The sequence below is a fragment of the Canis aureus genome, chromosome 11, assembly GCF_053574225.1.
Source record: "Canis aureus isolate CA01 chromosome 11, VMU_Caureus_v.1.0, whole genome shotgun sequence".
In the NCBI taxonomy this organism is placed as follows: Eukaryota; Metazoa; Chordata; class Mammalia; order Carnivora; family Canidae; genus Canis; species Canis aureus.
The window spans coordinates 53,575,324-53,597,644 of NC_135621.1; the positions used below are offsets into that span (position 1 = coordinate 53,575,324).

The 22,321-nt window shown below is 39.9% G+C and overlaps 2 protein-coding genes across 15 annotated transcripts in view; one reads left to right on the forward strand and one right to left on the reverse strand.

Moving 5' to 3' along the window:
• Positions 1-22,321, forward strand: part of LOC144324117 (uncharacterized) — a 582,294-nt gene that overhangs the window by 52,767 nt on the left and 507,206 nt on the right. The window lies entirely within an intron of this gene.
• FSHR (follicle stimulating hormone receptor) overlaps positions 14,354-22,321 on the reverse strand; it is a 167,947-nt gene continuing 159,979 nt past the window's right edge. For all 8 annotated transcript variants that reach the window (XM_077915332.1, XM_077915330.1, XM_077915333.1 and 5 more), the window contains 2 exons: positions 20,174-20,359; positions 14,354-15,797 (listed from right to left, as the gene is read on the reverse strand). In XM_077915332.1, coding sequence (XP_077771458.1) covers positions 14,573-15,797; positions 20,174-20,359 — 1,411 coding nt within the window. In that variant the 3' untranslated portion in view covers positions 14,354-14,572. The remainder of the gene's footprint in view (positions 15,798-20,173; positions 20,360-22,321) is intronic.

Genomic DNA, 22,321 nt, shown 5'->3' on the forward strand with positions numbered 1-22,321 from the left:
GTGGCAGTAAAGGATATGAAAAAGAGAAAATTCTAAAAGCCTTCAAAGATAAAAAAGCCTACCACCCGAAAGGTATGAGAAAATCAAATGATAGTCACACTTTATAGGATCATACCTATATATTGTATAGAATCCTATGTGTGTAATCAACAGCTATGCTAGTTAGGGGAAGTAGTAAATTAATATCTTCAAAGTGTCAAAGAAAAGACAGTAAAACTATATAAGGAGCAAAATTATTTAAATGTGAGATTGACATACAGATACTTGGGGGCATATATGTCTGTCTCCTTGTAATTGCTACCAAGATTTCACTGTGAAAGAACTTCTCAAAGATGTATTCTGGCTAGAAGTGAAATGACTCTGGGAGGAAGTAATTAAACCCAGGAAGAAAGGTAAGTAAGTAATGGGGACAAATACAGCATACACATCATTTTGGGTAAAAAAAATAAAAATAAAAATAAATGACTATGAAATTAGGCCACAATGGATTCACCAATAAATCCCAAAGAATCATGGGAGACCTGGGTGGCTCAGTGGTTGGGCATCTGCCTTTGGCTCACATCCGGGGATGGAGTCCCACATCAGGCTCCCTGCATGGAGCCTGCTTCTCCCTCTGCCTGTGTCTCTGCCTCTCTTTCTCTCTCTGTCTCTCATGAATGAATAAATAATATCTTTAAAAAAATCTCAAAGAATCAACCTCATGCAGACCAGTTCTCCAGCCACAAAGAAGATGACTTTTCCTTGGAACAAATTCCTAGAAGTAGAAATTCTGAGTTTTAGAATCTGTGCATCTTCAGTTAATAGAGCCAAATGAGTTCTAAAGTTCCACGAATCCCTACCAGTGATTCAGGTTTGGGAGTTTCATTGGAATCGCATTCAGTTTACATACATTGATTGGAAAGGGGATTGAATGATATCTTTATAAAGTGAAAGGTCTCATCGGAGAACATTTTATCTTGCGTTAGGTCTACTCTAAATAAGTTCTATAATCTTTGTGAAAGCCTTGCTCTTAAGTAGTTTGTAGGTTTGGTTGCTATTGTGAGGGTTTCTTCCCCTCTATTGTATTTTCTCATGGTTGCCAAAGGAACATAATCAGAATTCTTTGGTAGACTGTCAAAAAACTGAGATAATTTAATTTACATGAACTAAAATGCAAATCTTGTATGCTGTTTGGTTGGGTTTGATAATTGCTTATGTTTGTGTAACCACCACACAAAACAAACTATCTGCATCACCGTAGAAAGTTCCCCTTTGCAAACAACACTCTACCCTGAGACCAGCGCTTTGGGACTTCTGCCACCACACAGTAGTTTTGCCTGTTCTTGAACGTTATATAAATAAAATTGTATTTACTCTTTTGTGTCTGGCTTCATTCACCTCACGTAATGTTTTTGAGGTTTTTCAATGTGTGATAGTAGTAGTTTATTTATATTTATGGCTGAGTCATATTCTGTTGTTGAAATGTATACCTTTTGATGGAAATAGGGGTTTGGAAACATTTTTTTGTTTTTTATAAATAGGACTGCTATGTTCATTTCTTTTTCTGATGTATTTTACATTTCTTTTGTGTAAATACCTAGAAATGAAATTGCTGGGACATACGGTAGATGTGTTTGTACTTCCTTTCTTTGTTGGACTGTTTATCTTTTTCTTTTCTAGGAGATCTTTATGTATTTTGGATATGAATCCTCTGTCAGTTGTATGTATTGAGAATATTTTCCCCCAGCCTTTGATTTGCCTTTTAATTTTCTTAAGTATTTGAGCAGAAATATTTAATTTCAATCAAATCCAACCTACCAATTTTTTTTTTAATGATTTGTGCTTTAGGGTCCTGACTACAAAGTCTTAGCTGATTCTAGCATCATAAAGATAATTTTCTATGTTTTATGTAAATAGCTTAATGTCTTAGCTTTTATAAGTTTAAAGTTATATTTCCATTTTTTTGTTGCATTTCAATGATTCTTAACTAATTTTTTTTTCTCCATCTGAAGTTTCTCTTTTATACAAGACACGATGACTTAATACTCTGTGCAGTTTGACTGTCTTGCTATTGATTTTTAAGCAATTAAGAAACAGTTGTTTTTAAAAGAGTTAATAGTTGATTACATTGACTTCTGTTTCTGTGACTACCATCCTTTTTAGTACCCTCCCATTGCCATATGACCTTCTCTTCACAGGTCTGGGATTGTCAACTCTCACAGTCATGGTATTCTGGAAAGTCGACTTTGCCCTCACACTTGAACAATGTTGGCAGAAAATAGAGTTTGCATTTTGACGTTACAGCTGAGTTTTACCAAGTACTGATTTCTGTTAATAATCACACCTTCCTGATTAATTTTCTGTGCCTGACATTCACACCAGGGCCCATACTGGAGCTTGGTTCTGAGTTGTAGCCCTGGCACTAGAGAAATTTGAGTCACGTGACATGGATTGGATTGTTCTGCAACACATCTTTGTTTGTTTCTTTTCCTTAAGGGTGTCTGAATTTGGCTAACTCACTGTCTGCAAAAGCTCTAATGTTGCCCACCTAGCTACCTGGGTAAGCTTTTCACATGGACCCGCCCCCTGTCCTCAGCACAGTGACTGTTCTTCCTCTACTGTATAAACCCTTGTGTGCCCATTCTCTAAGAGAAAAACAATGAGGAGTAACAGGAGATCAGCTAATTAAATCATGCTGAGTTAGACCCCTTTCCCAAGTATCTCTGTATATCAATTAAACTAATATTTGTGGTGTTTGAGTAGTTCTTGACATTTCCCCCCCCACACATTCCAACACCTATATCCTTTCCAGAATTAGGACCCTGCCCCTATTTCACAATTGCAGAAATTGAGAATCCTAGACATTAAGTGGTTTTCTGAAGGTCACAGAAAGTAGTGAAAAGTTCAACCCTCGAAACAGGTCTTTGGGCATGTTGTTCCTTGCTCTTTCCATTGTAATACATTCGACGGTAAAGATTTTAGGTATTGCAGGATACTAGTAGGGATGTGATTCTGGATTATATCCAGAAAACTTATTTTTCTTAAAACTAGAAGTTTGTACCTTTTTTGACCAGCTTCACTCTTTTCTTCCAACTCTCACTCCCTGCCTCTGTCAGCCAGCCAATCTATTCTGTTTCTATGGGTTTGGCTCTTCTAGGTCTCTTATATAAGTGAGATCAGACAGTATTTGTCTTTCTGTCTGATTTCACTCAGCATAATACCTTTAAGGTTCATCCATGTTGTCACAAATGACAGGATTGCCTCTTTCTTTCTTTCTTTCTTTCTTTCTTTCTTTCTTTCTTTCCTTTTTTTGGGGGGGGGCTGAATAATCTCTGTGGGTATGTATCAAATTTCCTTATCCGTTCATCGGTACACACTGAAGTTGTTTCCAAGTCTTGACTATTATAAATGCTGCAATGAATAACAGGGTGCATATATCTCTTTTATTTTCTTTGGATATATATCTAGAAGTGGATTGCTGGATCATATGGCATTCTATTTTTAATTGCTGGATAGAATTCTGTTTTCCATAGTGGCTGTACAATTTAGAGTCCCATCAACAGTGCACAGGGGTTCCCTTTCTTCACATCTTCTCCAGCACTTCTTTCCTTCCTTCCTTCCTCTCTTCCCCTCCATTTCCTCCCCCCTTCCCTTTCCCCCTTCCCTTCCTCCCCTGATTTCCCCCCTTCCCTTCCCCCACCCCCCTTCCCTTTGCCTCCCCGTTCTCTTCGCCCTCCCCCTTCCCTTTCCTTCTTCCTTTCCCCCTTCCCTTTCCTTCCTTCCTGCCCCCCCTCCTCTGAGAACAGGCATTCTGATAGGTGTGAAGTAAAATTTCATTGTGGTTTTGATTTACATTTCCCTGATGATAAGTGATGTTGAACACCTTTTCATGTACCTATTAGCCATTTGAATGTCTTTTTTCGGAAAAATGTTCATTTAGCTCTTTTGCCCATTTTTAACTGGATTACTTGTTTTGATGGAGTTGTATGAGTTCTTTATATCGTTTGGATATTAACCGCTTGTTGGATATGTGGTTTGCAAATATTTTCTCTCATTCAGTAGGTTGCCCTTTTATTTTGTTGATCATTATTTTTTTCTGTGGAGAAGGCTTTAGCTCTATAGTTCTACGTGTTTGTTTTTGCTTTTATTTCTTATGCTTTTGGTGGCATAACCAAAAATTGCCAAGACCAATATCAAAGATGTCTTTCTCTGTTCTATGAGTTTTATGGTTTTAAGTCTCATATTCAAGTCTGTTTGTTTTAATTTTTGTGAGTGGTATAAAATAGGGGTCTAGTTTCTGTCTTTCATACACAAATATCTAATTTTTCCTGTACCATTTATTTAAGAGACTACTAAACAGAGTTATTCATGATTTCCTGGTAAATATTAGTTGACCATATGTGCATTAGTTTTTTTTTTCTGAGCTCTTTTTTCTCCCCCTTTGATTTATGTGTAAGTTTTGTTTTGCCAGTGCCACTGTTTTGATTACTATAGCTTTGTACTACATTTTGAAATCAGAAAGTTTGATGCCTCCAGCTTTGTTCTTTTTCAGGGTTGCTTTGGCTATTCAGGTTTTTTTGGTGATTACATACAAATGTTAGGATTATTTTTTCTATTTCTATTAAAAAATGCCATTGGAATCTTGATAAAGACTGCACTGAATCTATAGATGGCTTTGGGTAGTAAGGACATTTTAAAAACATAAAATTTCTAATCCATGACCGTGGAATATCATTCCACTTGCGTCTTTTTAAATTTTTCATCAGTGTTTTAAAGTTGTCAGTAGATCTTTTACCATCTTGGTTAAATTTGTTCCTGAGTATTTAGTTGTTTTGGACACTATTGTAAATGGGATTGTTTTCTTTCTTTCTTTCTGGGAAAATTTGTTAGTATATAGAAATACAACTGACTTTTGTATGTTGATTTTTCTATTCTGCAGCTTCACTGAATTCATTGATTAAATCTTTTTTGGTGAAGTCTTTAGGATTTTCTGTAAAATCATGTCATATGCAAATAGCCAACTTCTTTTCCAGTTCTGAATCCTTTATTTTTCTTATCTGATTTCTGTGACTAAGGCATCCACTAGTATGCTTAACAGAAGTGGTAAGAGTGGGTGCACTTATCTTTTTCTTGATCTTACAGGAAAAGCTTTCAACTTTTACCTATGGGTATGAGGTTACCTGTGGGGTTCTCCTGCATAGTCTTCATTATGTTGAGGTACATTTCTTCTATATCCAATTTGTTAATGTGTTTTTATCATGAATAAACGTTCAATTTTGACAAATATATATATATATATATTGCATCTGTTGAGATGAATATGAGCTTTAATTTTCAATCTATTAATAGGGTGTATCACATTGTTGATCATGTTGAACCATTCTTGCATCCTGGGGATGAATCTCACTTGATCATGTTGTATAATCCTTTCAATATACAATTGAATGGAGTTTTCTAGAATTTTGCTGATAATTTTTACATCTGTATTTATCAGGAATATTGTATCCTTCACCCTCCGCCTGTGTCTCTGCCTCTCTCTCTCTCTCTCTCAATCTGTGTCTCTCATGAATAAATAAAATCTTAAAAAAATAGTTTAATACATTTGTTTAACTTCTAACCTAATTGTTAAGTGAATTATGAATCACCATTCTATTAGACAACCTGACTCTCTGTATTTGCCATTACCAGTGAGTTTTACACATACAGTCATAGATTTTTACAATGTTAATAAGCATCTTCTTATTACCAGTTGAAGAATGCCCTTTAGCATTTCTTGTAAGGCATGTCTAGTGGTGACAAACTCCTGCATGGATGTAATTGTATGTTCCCTTGTCAGTTTTCTGAACCAGTATCTATAAGAAAAAGATGACTCACCTACATATTTTTGTAATCCTGCTGCTTATCACAATGCCTGCTCCCTAGCAGGTGCTAAGTCAATTTATGTTGAATAAAAGAGCCATGTTTGAACTGCCTTTTTCTTAGATGGAGTAGGCACATCAGACAGGCAAATGGTGGGACAGCCTTTAAGGCAGAGAGCATAGCACATGCAAGGCATGACAGACCTGAAAGACAAGGCATATTCCAGAAGGAAAGGTTTGAGAAAGGCTGTAAAATAGGGAGTCAGGGCACAGTTTTCTGAAGGGGAAGACTTCAGAGGGATGGGGGCAGTCTTGGAAATTTTAAGGATTATGGCTGTACGTTGACAAAGTACATGAAAGTGTAAAGCACTGGGAATGAGTAAGTCAAAGCATTGTGAAGCTGCAGTCCAGCTGTGGGGGATCCATGAGGATGCAGAAGTCCCCGGGAAGGTGCAGGATTGAGGAAAGAAATGGAGACAGGTGCCAAGGGTTTATGATAAACATGGTGGAGGTCAGTTGAAGGGCAGATAACAGGGTCAGTGTGAATGTGTCCCAAGAAAAGATGATAATACTTGCCTGCCACCTGTGTAGGACCAGGATGATTTTTAGGTCTTTTCAATCCAACAGTTGCTCCCCACTGTGATAGCCCCCAAGTAAGGCCAAATCTAGTTAGGACGTAACAAGTAGGTAGTAGTGACTAAGAAGAGAGTCAACCATCGTTCTTCAGTATCCTTCTCGTCACAGCACATCAACACCCTGCAAACAGCAATCTTCAGGCTTTGTTATATGCACACTGGGGGTGAAGTTTACCATGGGAAGGACAAGGCAGATCCTGATTATTTGGGCAGGAGGTTTTATAGCCCCAAGTATCAGCACGTTTAGTGCAGGCTTGGCTGGTCATGTCCCCTGGGCCTATGGACTCTGAGACTCCTTATCAGGGCTCTGCGACATGGCTACCGGAGGGTCAGAATAGGACCTCCCACTGTGGTATCAGGGCAGGGATGTAGCTGCCCAGATCTAGATCTATGGGCACTTCTACCCTAATGTTGCTTCATTTGTGAAATGACTGATTCTAGCAGGGAAAGGGGCCCAGGCCATGCAATGGTTTTACTCTTCAAAAAAGTTGACTCTTCTATGGATAAACAAAAATACACATAAATTAAAGGTTATTTCTTTCTTGAGGAAATACCATTGAGTTTTGAAATGTGTTAACCACCTTGGCTCATGCTCAAATATGGCCCATGAGTTAGGGCTGTTTTGGGTTACAGTATACTTCACGGACTTTATCTTCCCTGGTTTTTGCTGAGCTTAGCTGCATTCCTGTCAGGGTGACCATGTGCTTAGGACCAAGAGGAAAAATGATGTTACGGGGAATTAGTAAAATTCCTACTCACCTGAGTGCTGGGCTTTGCTTTGTGATTCCATTTTTCCCGTTTATTTGATTAAATTTATACTATCAAGGCTTCACCATGACCAATGATCACCAGCTTATGAAAATGCACTAGCTGCTCAGCTGCTGGTCCAGTCATACTGTTAGAGGTTTCTGGTAAAGGCTGCTGCCCTTTATTCATGCTAAGACTGGTGTTTGCAATATCTTTCCTTTTATGTAACTCTGGGAAGGGGATGTCTGGGACTTGAATTCTAGTTTCACTCTGCCTCTGTTACCTGGGTGACCCCACATAGACCACTTAACCTCTGAATGGCAATTTCTTTCTTTACAACAAGAGAACCCTTCCTACTTTACAGGAATATTTTGAGGATCCAATGAGCCATTGCAAGTCAAAGTCTTCTAGAACATGTGAAGCCCACTGAACTTTAAGAAATTATTATCACTGTGGTGTGAACCATTTATCATATCCTTCTCAAAGTGACAGCTCTACCGGAGAGCAGCTTTGCTATTGGGAGGGTGGAGAGATGATGGTAGAACAGGTGAAGGGGGGCTGGGGGAGCCAGGAGGATGAGGTGGAGCACATTGTTAGAGGAAATGAAAAGTGCCTGGAATTCAAGATTTTCTAGTATTCAGTACTAGGATAGGCAATTTATTTACATCAGCTCAGTTAATACTACAATCTTTCAGATATTTTTTCCTCTCACTCTGGCTTGACCTTTTCAGAAGTAAAGAAGACAGAATAATCTGGCTCCCTCTACTTCTTGTCTTTGTCCCTTACTACATTCTCCCACCCTCTTTTCTCTGTTGCAGGCACACTGACCTTCTATTTCTGGAACACAGCATGCTCACCCTAACCTTTTGCACTTGCTGCTCCCTCTGGAACACCCTTCCCTTGATACCTGCATATCTCATTTTCTACCTCTTTCCTGTCTTTACTCAAAAGTCACTTTTTCAGGGAGGCCTTTAAATTACCTTCTGACATTTTATACCCTACCCTGCTTCCTTGATTTGTGTTTTGTCATTAGCACTCGTCACTGTCTAGGATTCAATATGTATTATTTAGCTTGTATGTCCTCTTACCTCTGCTAGAATGTAAACTTAACAAGGGCAGAATTTTTTATTATTTACCACTGTGTTTTCAGTGATTGGCATGGTACTTGACTTACAGTAGGCACTTAATAAGTCTTTACTTAATGGATGGATGGATGGAAATAGAACTTGTGGGCATCTTCAAAGTTAGTTTTTTTTTTTAATTTCCAGAAGTAGCCACAAGTGAAATAATTTATCCTTATACCAAATATTTACATAACTGCAAATGCTAACCATTATAGCTTTTGATTACTCTCTCCCACAAGTAATTTCACTCTTGAATTTTGACCTAACCTGTTTATAGAAATACATAGAAGACTAAAGCTGCCTTATGACCTCCAGATATCCTAGGAATACCTGGGCTTACCACACCAGCCAATGCTCCATCAGCTTAAGGTGGATAGAAGTTTTCCTGGGCCATTTCCTGAGGAAACAATACCTTCCCTTTTGGTATTTGGGAGCTTGGGCTGGAAGCAGCCCATACTCTACTTGGAACAAATGGAGAGGAGAATTTTGTTGGGACTTCTGAAGGGATGTGTCTTATAAAAGTACTCCCATCACTTTATAGACAGAGGCAGTATATATATATTTTTAAGATTTCTTTATTAGAGAGCATGAGCACATGTGAGAGCAGGGTGGGTGGTGGTGGGGAGGAGTGGAGGGAGAGGGAGAGAAGCAGATTCCTTTTTTTTTTTTTAGCACAGAGCCCAACTCAAGGTGCCATCCCATATGAATCTGAGATCATGACCTGAGCTGAAATCAAGAGTCAGATGCTCAACTGACTAAGCCATCTAGGTGCCTAAGGCAGTGTACTCTTTTTTTTTTTTTTTTTTTTAAGGCAGTGTACTCTTAAAGGTATTTTTCAAGTTTTCTTCTCCCCCTTTCTCCCCCTCCCTGGAAATCAGGAACATTTAGTCATTTGGGAGATAGATTTTTTTGTTTGTTTGTTTGTGACAGGAACCCTGTGGTATGGCTTCTGTGAATGAAACTGAATGAAACAACTTAAAACCTTGTCTACCCAAACTTTATCTTCAAGTAACTCATTAATATCTGGGAAGTTTAAATGACCCTGGCTAATGACATGTGAGGGGAAAATTGCCTGAAATTTCACTAAAGGCAGAGCCAACATGCTCTTTGTAGCTTATGTAGGATCACTAAAAATAAAATTGCTTTACATTCTTCTTCTTTTGTGTTTGTTTATAAGGAGTGTTTCAAGATTCAAGGGATTCTCTGTTAAGAAAAGGAAGCAAGAGTGTACAAATAGAGTGCTCTTACAATTTTGGGATTTAGTACATTTTTTGAGACTTATGTATGCAAGGAGATCCCAGGGCTGCAGATAATACTATTGGAGAGAATAGAATGTTAGGAAGACTTTGGGTCATGAAAATGAGTGAGTTTTCCTTACGTTTTCTGATGTCTGAAATGAGGAGCCTTGAAGACCTTCAGAAATATTTTCTTATTGCTCATCCTTTAAACTAGGTCCTGGGGCTCTAGATCATGGTATGCAGAATCCTGGGAAGTCCAGAACATGACATAATGACCAATGGGCCTTTTTACTGGGATCTAAGTCTGAGCACATTGTTTTCAGTTGAACTCTTTGCAGCAAGTTGAGAGGGTTTAAAGACTGAGATGGGAAAGTTCTACCCTAAAAAGATACGACCTGAGCCTGGCCCCCTTCCACATTGCCCCTTTATTTAATTTGTCTTGGCTTTCTCTCTTCTCATGTCATCCCTCTTCCTGTCCTTGTACTTCTTTTTTTCTTCTCTTTGTCCCTTTCATTTAACATATCTTGCCTTGAATGAATATTTCTTAGATAATGTTTGATTCCAGTGGCTTCCTTCAGATCTAAGCAACTTCTAGAGTTTGTTCCAGAGAAGACAGACTAACATGGGTAGGAGGAGCTTGACTATGGACTATGGGTAGAGGGAGAGAGGAGTGAGGGATGAGAACATAATATAGGAGATGTGAAGGTGTCCTGTGCTTCCTGACCTTAGCTCCCTGGCTTCATCTCATAGGCAAGGGTTTGGGTTAAATCAGGTGGTGGACTAAAAAAAAAAAAAAAAAAAAAAAAAAAAAATCAGGTGGTGGGATGAGATTGCCTACCCATCATTCTTTCCACTGAAGCTTCCCCTTCCACTTTAGCTGGCAGGGCTGTACTTGCACTACAGAGGCTAAAGGTGGCAGATTTCATTTTGCTATCTCTTTTGCTTCCAGGATGGTAATCTGGAATAACAGGTAGGAAGAGATGTTTGCTAAAGGTCTTTTGGAAGAAATTTTCATCTCTTTGAAAAGAGAGACAAAGAGAGGGAAAGACCTATCTTCATTTCTAGATTTGGTCTAAATGCATATGGCATCTGGAGTTGCTACAGTTTGCATTTGGTCTGCATATGGCATCTGGTGTTACTACAGTTGCTACAGTTTTGCTACCAAGGGAGAATCATGATTGAACAGTGCAAGGATGGCAGAGAAAAACATGGAAAGATCCTGGATCCTTGAGACCACCGAGCTGCCCATCCAAGTCTGGAGCATCTTATGTAATTGGCTTTATTGTTTAAGCTATTTTTAGTTGGAATTTCTGCTACCTAAGCTAAAACCATTTAGATGGGAACTAGCAAGCACAACCTCGTGGTTGGGCTTTTATTTTATGCTAACTTTTAGTTTCTTTAATTTCACATATTAAACAGACAAAGCATTCTATTTACGTGGCTTTCTCCAATGCCCTTTACTATCCAGAAGCTGAGAGTTCATTCCTTGATTGTCTTTATAAACTTTTCTAATAAAATACTTAGTGAATCCAAAGCCTATGGCCATCACACTAGAGTAAAAAAATTGGTTTCAGTAATCTTTTTCTGATTTTCTAATGAATGGTATATCATGCTGGATGACTAAAGGCAGAGTGTCCATTCTGATAAGATCTACAGCGTATTGGTGATGCAAGTACAGAAGAGCCTTTCTTCTTGTTTGATTACTCCTTCCATGCATCCCTTCCAGAAAAAAAGGTCTGAAAGGTTCTCCATGTTTAACACACACTGAGCTCTGTAGTAAAATACAATTTTGCGTGCCATGCCCTCCCTCCCCCACCAGTACTGTTTCTGTATATAGCAAGTTAAAAATTGTATTAATCTGTGTGCCTCGTTCATCACTTCATTCTCCTCACTAAAAGCTTCTGGATGTACTCATTCAGCCTCTATACTGATCCCTCTGAGGAGGAGTGTACATTGTCTGACTGCACCTTAGGCAGTGAAAGAGAATCTGGAGTGAAGATGGAGGGGAAGGTAATATGAGGGGTGAGCCAGGATGGGACTGAAGGAATTTGTGGTAGGTAAAAGTTTGAGAGAGCCATGGGAACAGGTTCAGGTTGAGGTCAGAGCGTGGGAGAGAAACTTAGGCAGGGCTGCCAGTCACCCAGTTTACACAAGGATGGCCAAATGAGTTATTGGCAGTCAGTGTTCATTCTGAGAGATCAGTACCTGAGCTCTGACAGTTAATAATATTTTGAATATCACCTCTGGAATTATGGGAATTGAAAAATCGTTGGGAGATACAGGTCCTCTGTGGTGTTAGAGGTTTGAAATAAAAGTTTTATAAAAACAACCTGGGATAACATTTTAATTTCTTTTGGTGTGTGTGTGTGTGTGTGTGTGTGTGTGTGTGTTTAAAATCTGAATTAGTACTCTGGGACTGAAGCATTACTCCAGGAAGCACAATCTAGAGGTGTTACCTATATAATCATTTTTTTTAAATGGGAAAAGAGTGATTGAGACACTGGACTCCACTGGACTCCAACTGTTTTTATTCAAATACAGGAAATATAGGGTTTTTCCCCTTAAGACTTAAGAGTTTAAAGCACTAAATTTAGCACCCTATAAATATGTTTGCTTTTTTGAGAAAAATCTTATTTCTTACCAGGAAGTGTTGTAGTGATAGAGTGATGGAACAAAAGTCTTATGAGCTTCTCTTGTTGTGTATTTTTCTCTAAACATATTCTTGCCTTTCAGAACCACTGTTAAACCAGTGTGTCATCCACAGCTATGTTGTGAAATAATTAATATTGTATCTAAGTTTAAATTTAGCTTCTACTTGCTTATGAATCCAAATTCAGAAACCTATTCCCTTTGGACAAAAACAAGGAAGAAATATAACTGCAGATGGAGCTGGGACAGCCTAATAGTGTGGCAAACTGGTATGCGGACCAGGGAGGAAAATGCTTTCTTTTCATGTAGTACTAGACTAGTGTCCTCTGGCAGAAGTATAACATGAGCCACAAACATGACCCCCATATGTAATTTCAAATGTTCTAGTAGCCCTATTTAAAAAATGCAAAAAGAAATAGATGAAGTTAGTTTTAAATACATTTATCTCTATGTATCTGAAATACTATTATTCTAATTGGTAGTCAGTATTAAAAATTACTAAGATACATCAGTTATTTTATTTTTTGGTACTATTTGAAATCAAGTTGCCTTTTGTACTTCTAGCATGTCTGAATACGAGCTAGCCATATTTTCAGTGCTCAGTAGCCATGTGTAGTCAGGGGGTATTGTACTGAATACCATAGGTCTAGACTATTTCTAAAAAGATAATCATTCTATTTTTCACCTGATGCTCACAACAGATCAAAATGGTACATAGGCAGAGATGATTACTTTTTCTTCTAGCCCTATAAGGACCTCCTTGTTAATGTATCTGGGACCAACTTATGAAATGTTTGCCATAGGGCAAGAAGAGAAAGGATTGGCTTTAACATGGAAAGGGGATACTCAGGAGACTCAAAGCTTTGTGAAGTGGTCATGGCACAGTACTTGAAGATTTTTATGATTAGTATTTATGATCTAGGCTATCCAGATGGTGTCTTTCATGAAAATAGGTATGGAAAGTATAGTTATTTATCAGGAACAATATGGTATAATGGAATGAGTTCTAGATCAAGGGTCAGGAGAACTGGACACTAGTCCAGGTACTGGTCTGAAGGGAGAAAAGCCTGTTAGTATCCATTTTCTTACCTAATTCTTACAATAAGCCTAATGGGTGGGAATTACAACCAACTCCAGTTAACAGAGAAAGAAATGGAGCCTGGAGAGGTGGTGTCTTGACTTATCATAGATTTAGGATAAAATCTCAGTTCTGATTTTAAAGCTGCTATGTCTTAATATTATAGCCTATATGTATGGCATATAGTAGCTTTATCTTTTGTGAATTAGGGTTCACCTAAAGAAACAGAGCAGGCAGGCATGCATGCATGTGTGTGTGTGATAAATATCTGTTACAGGGAATTGGCTAATTCAATTTTGGAGATTAGTTACGCAAATCCCTGTAAGGATGTCATATCTACATTTGATGCTGGAGTCCACAGAAGAGGCAGTGATAAAGGGAAGATGACAAGCATGCTGGAAGCCACAGCATGAGCTGGAACACCATGAGATCAAACCGAGCTCCATTGCCATCTTGTTGCCTCTCCCCCTTGTTCATAAAAGAATTCTGCAGAAACTAGTGTTCTTCATCATGGAATGAAACACATATACTTGGCCCAGGAGTCAGAGAACCTGAAGGGGAGGATCCAGGGGAAGGTGGAGCCTTGCAGGTCCTGTAGCTGTTTCATAGCAGTGAGCTAAGTCAACTGATCAGCAACAAAGTGTAAGAGTGACAAAATGGCTAGAGCTTCCCGTGATCACTTTTCCAAGGAATCTTCCCTGTGGCCCACCTTGATGGGAAACACATAAGGGAATTCTGGGTAATGTAGTTCAGTCTATTCAAGTTGACACATAACAAAGCCACCACATAGGTATTGGGTCAATATTTGTTAAATGAATGAATGAATATTGTGCTGCTTCCCTTGGAAGTTCTTTGGAAACCAGAACATCTAATGCCTCTTATAAGCCAAGCCATTTGGAATCAGTCACTTAATCCTTTGAGTCTGTTTGTCTATAAAACTCCCAAGAACAATCCCTGTTTTCCCTATTTAATAGGACTTATATAGAGATCAGTTGAGATGATCTGAACAAAAGCACTGTGAACGTTATAAAGCATAAAACACAGGTAATGTAGTATTATTTTAATTATGAATGTTGTTACTACTTGAGCTTCCTAATTGATCACATAGAGTAATAGTTCCTGAGCAATTTGCCTTTTAGGTGTACCAGGGAGGTTAAATTGGATGATGAATATAGAAGTACTCTGTCAGCTATGCCATAGCATATACTTCAAAGGTGAGACTTCAATTATCATTCAACACTGAGCTACATTTGCACATAATGTTTTAGTTCTGGGCTAAATGGCGTAGAGGGACAAGCGTATAATTGGTAATCCTGGGAGCTGGAGGGCAGTGGCCATTTCTCAGATGGGAGTTGTGGGCAGTGGATAAAGTTTCTGTCCTATAAGTCTGAGCTTGGATTTCATAGCAGCCAAACTTGCTCAGCAAGATGAAGAAATCCCTGCGGAAGTTCTTAGTGAAGATGGCATAGAGGAAGGGGTTGGCACAGGAATTGATGGGATAGAACAGGACCAGGAGGATCTTTGACTTGGACACAGTGATGAGGGGCACCTTGAGGGAGGCAGAGATGGCAAAGAAGGAGATGGGCGCCATGCAGAGGAAGTCTGTGAAGATGAGCATGGCCATGCGCTTGGCAATCTTGGTATCACTAGAGGAGGACACGATGTTGGGGTTTCTCACTGTGAGGTAGATGTGAGCATAGCAGCCACAGATGACCACAAAGGCCAGGACATTGAGCACAAGGAGGGACATAACATACAGCTGTGACACGGGGCTGTCAATATCCATGGGCAGGCAGATGCTCACCTTCATGTAGCTGCTGATGCCAAAGATGGGAAAGAGTGCAACTGCAAAAGCAAAGATCCAGCCAAGCAGCATGACCCCAGCAGCGTGGCGGAGCTGCACTTTGCACTCTAGCTGCATGGCATGGGTGATGGTGTGCCATCTTTCCAGTGTTATGGCTGTCAGAGTATAGACTGAGAGCTCACTGGCAAAGACTGTGAAAAAGCCAGCAGCATCACAGCCTGCTCCAGTTTGCCAGTCAATGGCATAGTTGTGGTACTGGCTTTTGGTGTAGATATCAACTGATGCTATGAGCAGCAGGTAGATTCCAATGCAGAGATCGGCAAAGGCCAGGTTGCACATAAGGAACCGGGGGACTGTGAGTTTGTATTGGCTGGTAATCAGGATCACCAACACAATGATATTCCCTGTGATGGCCAGGATGCTAATAAACCATATCAAGACTCTGAGAATATCATGCCCCATGATATCTTCACATGGATTGAATGCATCTGGCTTAGGGGAGCAAGTCACATCAACCACTTCATTGCATAAGTCATAGTCAAATTCACTGTACATCATGTCAAATCCTTTGGCGTAACTGGATTCCTCGTCTTCTGCCAAAGAGATTCTCTGACCCCTAGCCTGAGTCATATCCTCAATTTCTCGTCTTAAAATAGATTTGTTGCAAATCGGATGAAGCTCAGAGCTAGAAAAATACAAAAAAGGAACAGAATCAGCATCCTGGGTCCGGAATGGCAAATACATCACTGTTTCTGCCCAGGGTAGAAATGATGGGGTTTCTTCCTGAATTTTTTTTTTCTCTTCTCAGTCTGTCTGCCCTTGAGGCTAAGCTCAAGGGTTAATGGTGCTTACTGTAAATGAACAGAATGACATGTGTATATATTCCTAGAGTTGGATGGCCCACTGGGGAAACCATCTGGCCACAACCTGAATGTGGGAGGAAGGCGCCTGGGACTAGCTAAGCTTTGCTGTTAAGTGCAAATAATTTACAGACCTTATATCTACTCCACCCTTTGCTTTTCCCTTTTCTATTCAGCTATCTGTTAATATGCCTGAGTAGGATATAATGCTATTCCTCTACTCTCTACTCCACTTGCTGGAAGATCTGGACTGTTTTCTAACTGAAATGAGAACTTACTTGCTGCTTTTATCTACATGAAGCAGAGAAGCAGAGAAGCAGAGTCTATGGTCAGTTCCCAGCCAGGGCCTCTCTTTAGCTCTCTGGTACTCAGACAGGAGGGAGATCTGCTGATTAGCCCAAAAGGTTCCTCAGGATCCCCTTCTCTATTAGCTTACTTGCCAGGAGCCACACTAGGCCTCAGGTATATGTTGGCCTACAGGGTAAATCTGGATTTTGCATATTAAATAATTACTTAGTGAGTGCTGAGAGAGCAAACATAGGAATACAAGGGAGAGTCTAATTCATTCTCAGATTATAACTCATTCCCTGGGGGAGCTTGGTCTTCTTGGGGTCACTTTCCTATCTTGGTTTTTCCTTTAAACTCAAATGTACAAGAGGCCTAGTCAACAGAATAGAGGTATTTTTGGAAGGGATTTGAACAAAAGCCAAATGATAAATATTCTACCTATATGGATGGTTAGTGCTTGTAAAGACCGGGGGTAATAGTTCTGTTTTGAAGCAAAGGCTAGAGGAAAAGAGATGTTTTACACTGAGTCTCTTCTGGATGGAAAAAATTTCACATAAACACATAAACTTTCTCCCACTCTCCCTTCCTGAGAACCAAACCCACAGCAATGTTAAGTGACTTTTTATTTCTCTCAAACCCTAACATGATCTCATATAAGTAGGGAAATGAGTGTTAAATCCTTTAAAGAATTCCCCCTCCATAAGGAGAGAGTAGTTGGGGGAGTAGAGGAGGTAAAGTTTGCATTTGATACTGAAGGAGGGGTCCTGGTTAAGTGTTATGACATATACGGACTAAACTTTTCCCCATCAACCTCTATGAGAAAAGGCTATTAGGGAGTATGCTTTCCTTTCTTTATTCCCTTCTGGGAAGTGAATTGAATTGCCAGGAAGTCATTGTCTCTTGGCCAAAGGGTCTCTCTTTCTCTTTTTTAATCCTGGTGATGCCAAAGACAGGAAAGGATTTAATCCTGGATAATGTGTCATCTTTCATTTTAGGGACTGGTTGGGCTTCTCATATCACTCACAGGTTGCATTAAAGGAGCAAAACAATAGTGTATATGTAATTGAAAAAGCCAGAAAAATCTTTTGGTTTTTGTCCGAGATCTTACCAGAAAAGAGATGGGCCCAGGGAGGACAGGACAATCACTGTGGTCCTTCATCTAACTTGTGACTCCTGAACCCTGTCATTGGATTAGTAGCAGCCCAATTGAAAGAATAGAAAGTAAGTAATCTGGTGCCTACAGATGACAATTCCGTTCAGTAAACTAGATCTGACTTAATCATCTAGAGACCGCTTCACTTCCTGGGGCTTAGTTGGCTTCTGTGAAGATTCTTAATGTTGATAATGCTGCTAACATATTTTTTTTTTTTTTTTTTGCTGCTAACATATTTTAAATATTGATGCTTCCCTTTCCTGAAACAGAAATGACCCAACCACATGAATATAGAAGAGGTAAACAATGTGTGTCTCTTAGAAAAGGATAGAAACAAAAATAGAAGTGAGGGACAGTAGTCTTGCTTCTGCAATACTTTAGCAAATAATAAGCATCATAAAGAGTTGGGAATTCTTGAACCCAGATAAACCAATGAACAGATTCTTAGGATGTGTGTAGTAGAATGGCCCAGAGGCTGGGCTTTGAAAATGAAGCAGAAGGTTTGGATCTAAGTTTGGTTGGTGTTGGTCAAGTTATTACTGTCTCTGAGCCTCTCTTTTTGCTTCTGTGAGAAGGGAATAAAAATACTATTGCCTTTGTGAGAATTATATGAGATAAAGTTGGGAAATATCATGGAGCCAGGCAGTGAGAATTCAGTGAATATGAGTAATACCAAGAAGATGACAGTGGTTACTTACTGAGTTTATGTTGGGGTCCAGACCCTGAGTGGGTACTTAGATGTATATGCCACAGTGCACCAATTTAAAATCTAGTTGTGAAGGAAAGGCCTAAATAAAACTAGCATCACAAAATGAGCAAAATAACATTACAAGTTGAGGGTAGAACTCTCACAAAGAGCTATATGGTTCAAGGACAAATAAGGTGTGTTAATAAGGTCATTTGGTGAAAGTCCAGGAGGGCTGTTGACCAAAACCTCACAGTCACAAGGACCTAACATTTACATCTTGGGCATTGTTGCCAAATGAGGATTGGAAGAGCAATTGCATCATACAACTTTAAACCTGAATCTCATTACTAAACCACATCTACTAGGGTATACAATGAAATGACATCGTTAAAAAAATCTTGTAGTTATCTCACGAATATCATAACTATTTTGTGTTTGTGAGTTTGTTAAATATAAAAACTCAGTGCTCACTGCAATTTTTGTTACTCTGTTTTGGCATCTCTTCCTAGGAAAGGGGTAGACCTCTCCTTTGCTGTACCAGACAGGCCCTGATGGTAAATTACAATAGGGACCTAGCAAGGATGAGAGCCAGGTGGTTTGGGGGCAATCAAGGAAGGCTTTAAGTCATGGGACAATGTTAGACACACCTGGAAATTTCTGGTTAGGAGGAACTCTGATGCTGCCTCTATGTTACCAGGGGGTGGCAAGACCAGAGGAATCTGAGCAATGCAGGTAGGTAACATATTCCTGTAGTGTGTTAGCACTGGGCCAGGCAGCATATAACATGCAGTTCTTACAATGATCTTGACAACCTCGGAGATTGGTCCTGAAGGATATTGAGTTCCAGGGTTTTCTTTGGTAAATTGGTATCTTTCTTGCCCTGGCTGGAATAACTTGTCTGGAATATAAAAGAGGCAAACCTTGCTCCCCAGCCTAAGCCCTTCCACCTTGTAATCATCAGGAAGAAATTCCTGGGCCCTTGAGCTAATGTGTGAGAAGTGTCCGATTCTGGATTCTCACTGATACATGGTATTTCTGAAAAGTAGCCCCTTGTCTGCAAATCTTTGGAATGGGTGTGAGTGTGGGCTTCTAGTTACTTTGAAAACATTTTAGGTATATACTGTTCTTTGTTTTGTTTTTATCTTGCTTTTGAGCAGGGGCTAAGTCTACATGGGCGGGTGAATGTGTGTGAAGGTCGTTCAATAGAGGAGACTGTAACATACAGTGAAATGACACAGGGAAGCTCTATTAGTGCTGTGGTGCTATACAAGAGTGTGGCAAGGCATCATCTGAGTGTGAGTGCGTGGTATGGACTGTGTTAGTGAGCTCAGGGGAGGGTGCAGGCTTTGAGAACTCCTCCTACCCGGTGCATTCTACATGCCTTGGATCCTTTAAATGTCTGAAACATTTATATGCAATCTCCAAAAGAGTCCCTCTCCACTTTCTCTCCAGATCCTCTCTGATTACCTCATCTTTTTTACCAGTTGCCTCCTGGGTTTTGTCTCTGTCTGGAATACCCTCTTTTCTGGGCTTCTTCAAATTTGACCAGCCTTGAAAGCCAAAGTGAACAGATGTCCCAATCTGAGTCCTCCCTGTGAGGTGCTAAGATCCAAAGATGGATTAAGGAGTCTTGGAGGGGTTGGGATGTATTGTGTATGTGCGCATCAGTGTCTGGTAGGGCATTTATGCTTCTCCCCTCCAAAGTTGACTTGTATGGTCCCTGGAGCATGTATAGGTGGCAGAGTGTGGGACTTGAAAAATAAATCCATAAGAAAAAAGGGAAAAATACTCATTAAGTATCAGCTATGAGTCAGGCACTATACTTGGTGTTTTTCATGTTGCCTCATTTAATATTTGGAAGATTATCTACCATTGTGGGTAGCCCTCTGCTGTGAGCCCATTTCAGGAAAATTGGAAACCCTTCACAATACTGAAGTTTCGATTTAGAATATGCCTACAGGCTTTTATCAGGGAGGTCTCTGTAAGTGGATTCACTTCATGCCACAGATAAATAGAAGTTGCGCACCAAAATGCCAAAGTGGGGCTCAAGGGATGGACATAGGAAGACTCACATTTGCCGTCTCCAGTTTGCAAAGGCACAGCAATGGCTAGGGTAGGTGAGGCTGGCCTCCATGAGGGCGACAAACTTCTCCAGACTGGGAAGCTTTTTCAAGTTGTATGTTGACCTGGCCCGGAACTTCTTGAGATTTTCTAAGCCATAGCTAGGCAGGGAATGGATCCTGGTTCTTGAAATGTCTCTAGAAGTATAAAATGTAAATATAACTTGATTATTATGGACCTAAAATTTTCTGCTTGATTAGCAGGCAAAATGGCAGACACAGTAGTGATATTCTTACATGGGTGAGGAGGGAGATACCAGTTGATCCAACATACCTCAGCCAGATCAATATGTAGCTACGAGGACATTTGGTTTCCTGGAGGCCTGGCCTTTGTGTTTGCATAGGAGGATGTAGATAACAGGCCTCTCAAGATACCTGGATATACTCTCATCCTGCCTGACCTGGGGCTTAACTTTAGCCATCTCTCCTTCTATAGTCTGTCTTGAAATAGGTATCCACTAATTTACATAGGCTCAAGAGATTAAAGCCATTTCCTCCCCACCATAAAGTCAGCTATAAAAATATTTGTGATGAGCTGGTGTAGAACCTGTGGCCAAATTTTAGAAAAGTAAGAAGGAAAAGCACCATAAGGGGAAGAAGAATCTGGTAGGCAGTAGAGGCACCCTCGGTACAAAGTCAAAGTGGTGATAGAGAGTGGTGGTAATGACAGCCAGACTAGCCCGTGTATGTACCCTGCTCCCCTACCTATTAGATTTGTGACCTTGGTAAAGTACTGTCATTTCTCCGTGTCTATTTCCTCAGCCATAAAATAGGAATGGTAATAATCGTAGCTACCCCAGAGGGCTGTTGGGACAACTAAATGATTTAAAAGTACACAAGAAACTTCCTGGCCAATGGACAGCACTTAATGACTGGCAGCAATTCTCAGTAAACTTCTCTGTCTCTCGTACATAGTTATTCTTGCTTTGTAGGAGTCTCTGCCTGAGCAAAGCAGAGGGGATCTACATGAAGGGCCCCCCCAAAATGGACAATTTAATCAGGTCCATATCCCTGGAGGGCTCTGAAGTCCTATTCTTTCTGGCAACTGCACCAGTGACATTGGGTACTTTCTGGCAACATGATTGGCAGCTGTAACTCCCAAAACAACCAAGACTAGCCAGTGGGAGGAAGGAGCTTTAAATGGTACCAGCTTAGACCTGTTGGGGCCAGCAGGTTAGTGAAGGAGTGCTTCTGATGGGGTGGTGGTAGCAAGTGATGACCAGGTTGGGCTCATCTCAGGACACTTGGATATACATGGCAAAGGAGAATCTTTTAATGTCTGCATTTCCTATAAGTCAAAGCATTGGGTACTTAGAGCAATGAAACTTGGGTGTATGAAAATATTTTTGCTGTGCCATATGTTCTCACAGTCTGGTGAAAATTACATTCTCCAAACCTTGTTGTCATTGCATCATTCATTTGCTTTCTCAAAAATCCTTAATACTTCCTGTTGTCCAATGAAACCCACCCCTATCGCTTCTCGGCCTTTTGGCTAAGATCAAGTGAAACTCACCCCTAACTGCTTCTCTATTTGTCACCTCCATTTCCCAATTAAACATAAGATAATGACACCAGTACCTGCTACTGACAGCTATTTTCTCATAATCCAATCTGATTTCTTCCCAACCCCTAGAGAAATACTCACCAAGGTCCTATCTTCATTCTAAGCTTCTCGATTTCTCAGTTATGTTTACATGTAAAACATTCATTCTTCCTTGAGACTTTTTCATGGCATCACATTCTATTTAATTTTTTCTGACATCTTCTTTGACCTGTATTTTGTTATCCTTTCTCCTCTATCTTTCCTTTAAATATTGGAGTTTCTCCAACCTTAAGTCACTTCTGACTGTATATAACTTTCTCAGGTGATCTTACCCACGTCCTTGGTTTCAGATACCAGAGATAGGCTGATGGTTTCTGAATATATATCCCAGCTCAGATCCTACTTCTGCACCCCAGGCCCAGATAATCAGTTGTCCATCAGACCCCACTATTTTGATGACTGTCAGGTATTAAAACTGAATTTACTACCTTCTATGTAGGTATGTTCCTCCTTTTGTTTTGCCCATGTCAGCAAATGACTCCTCCATTTCCCCCTGT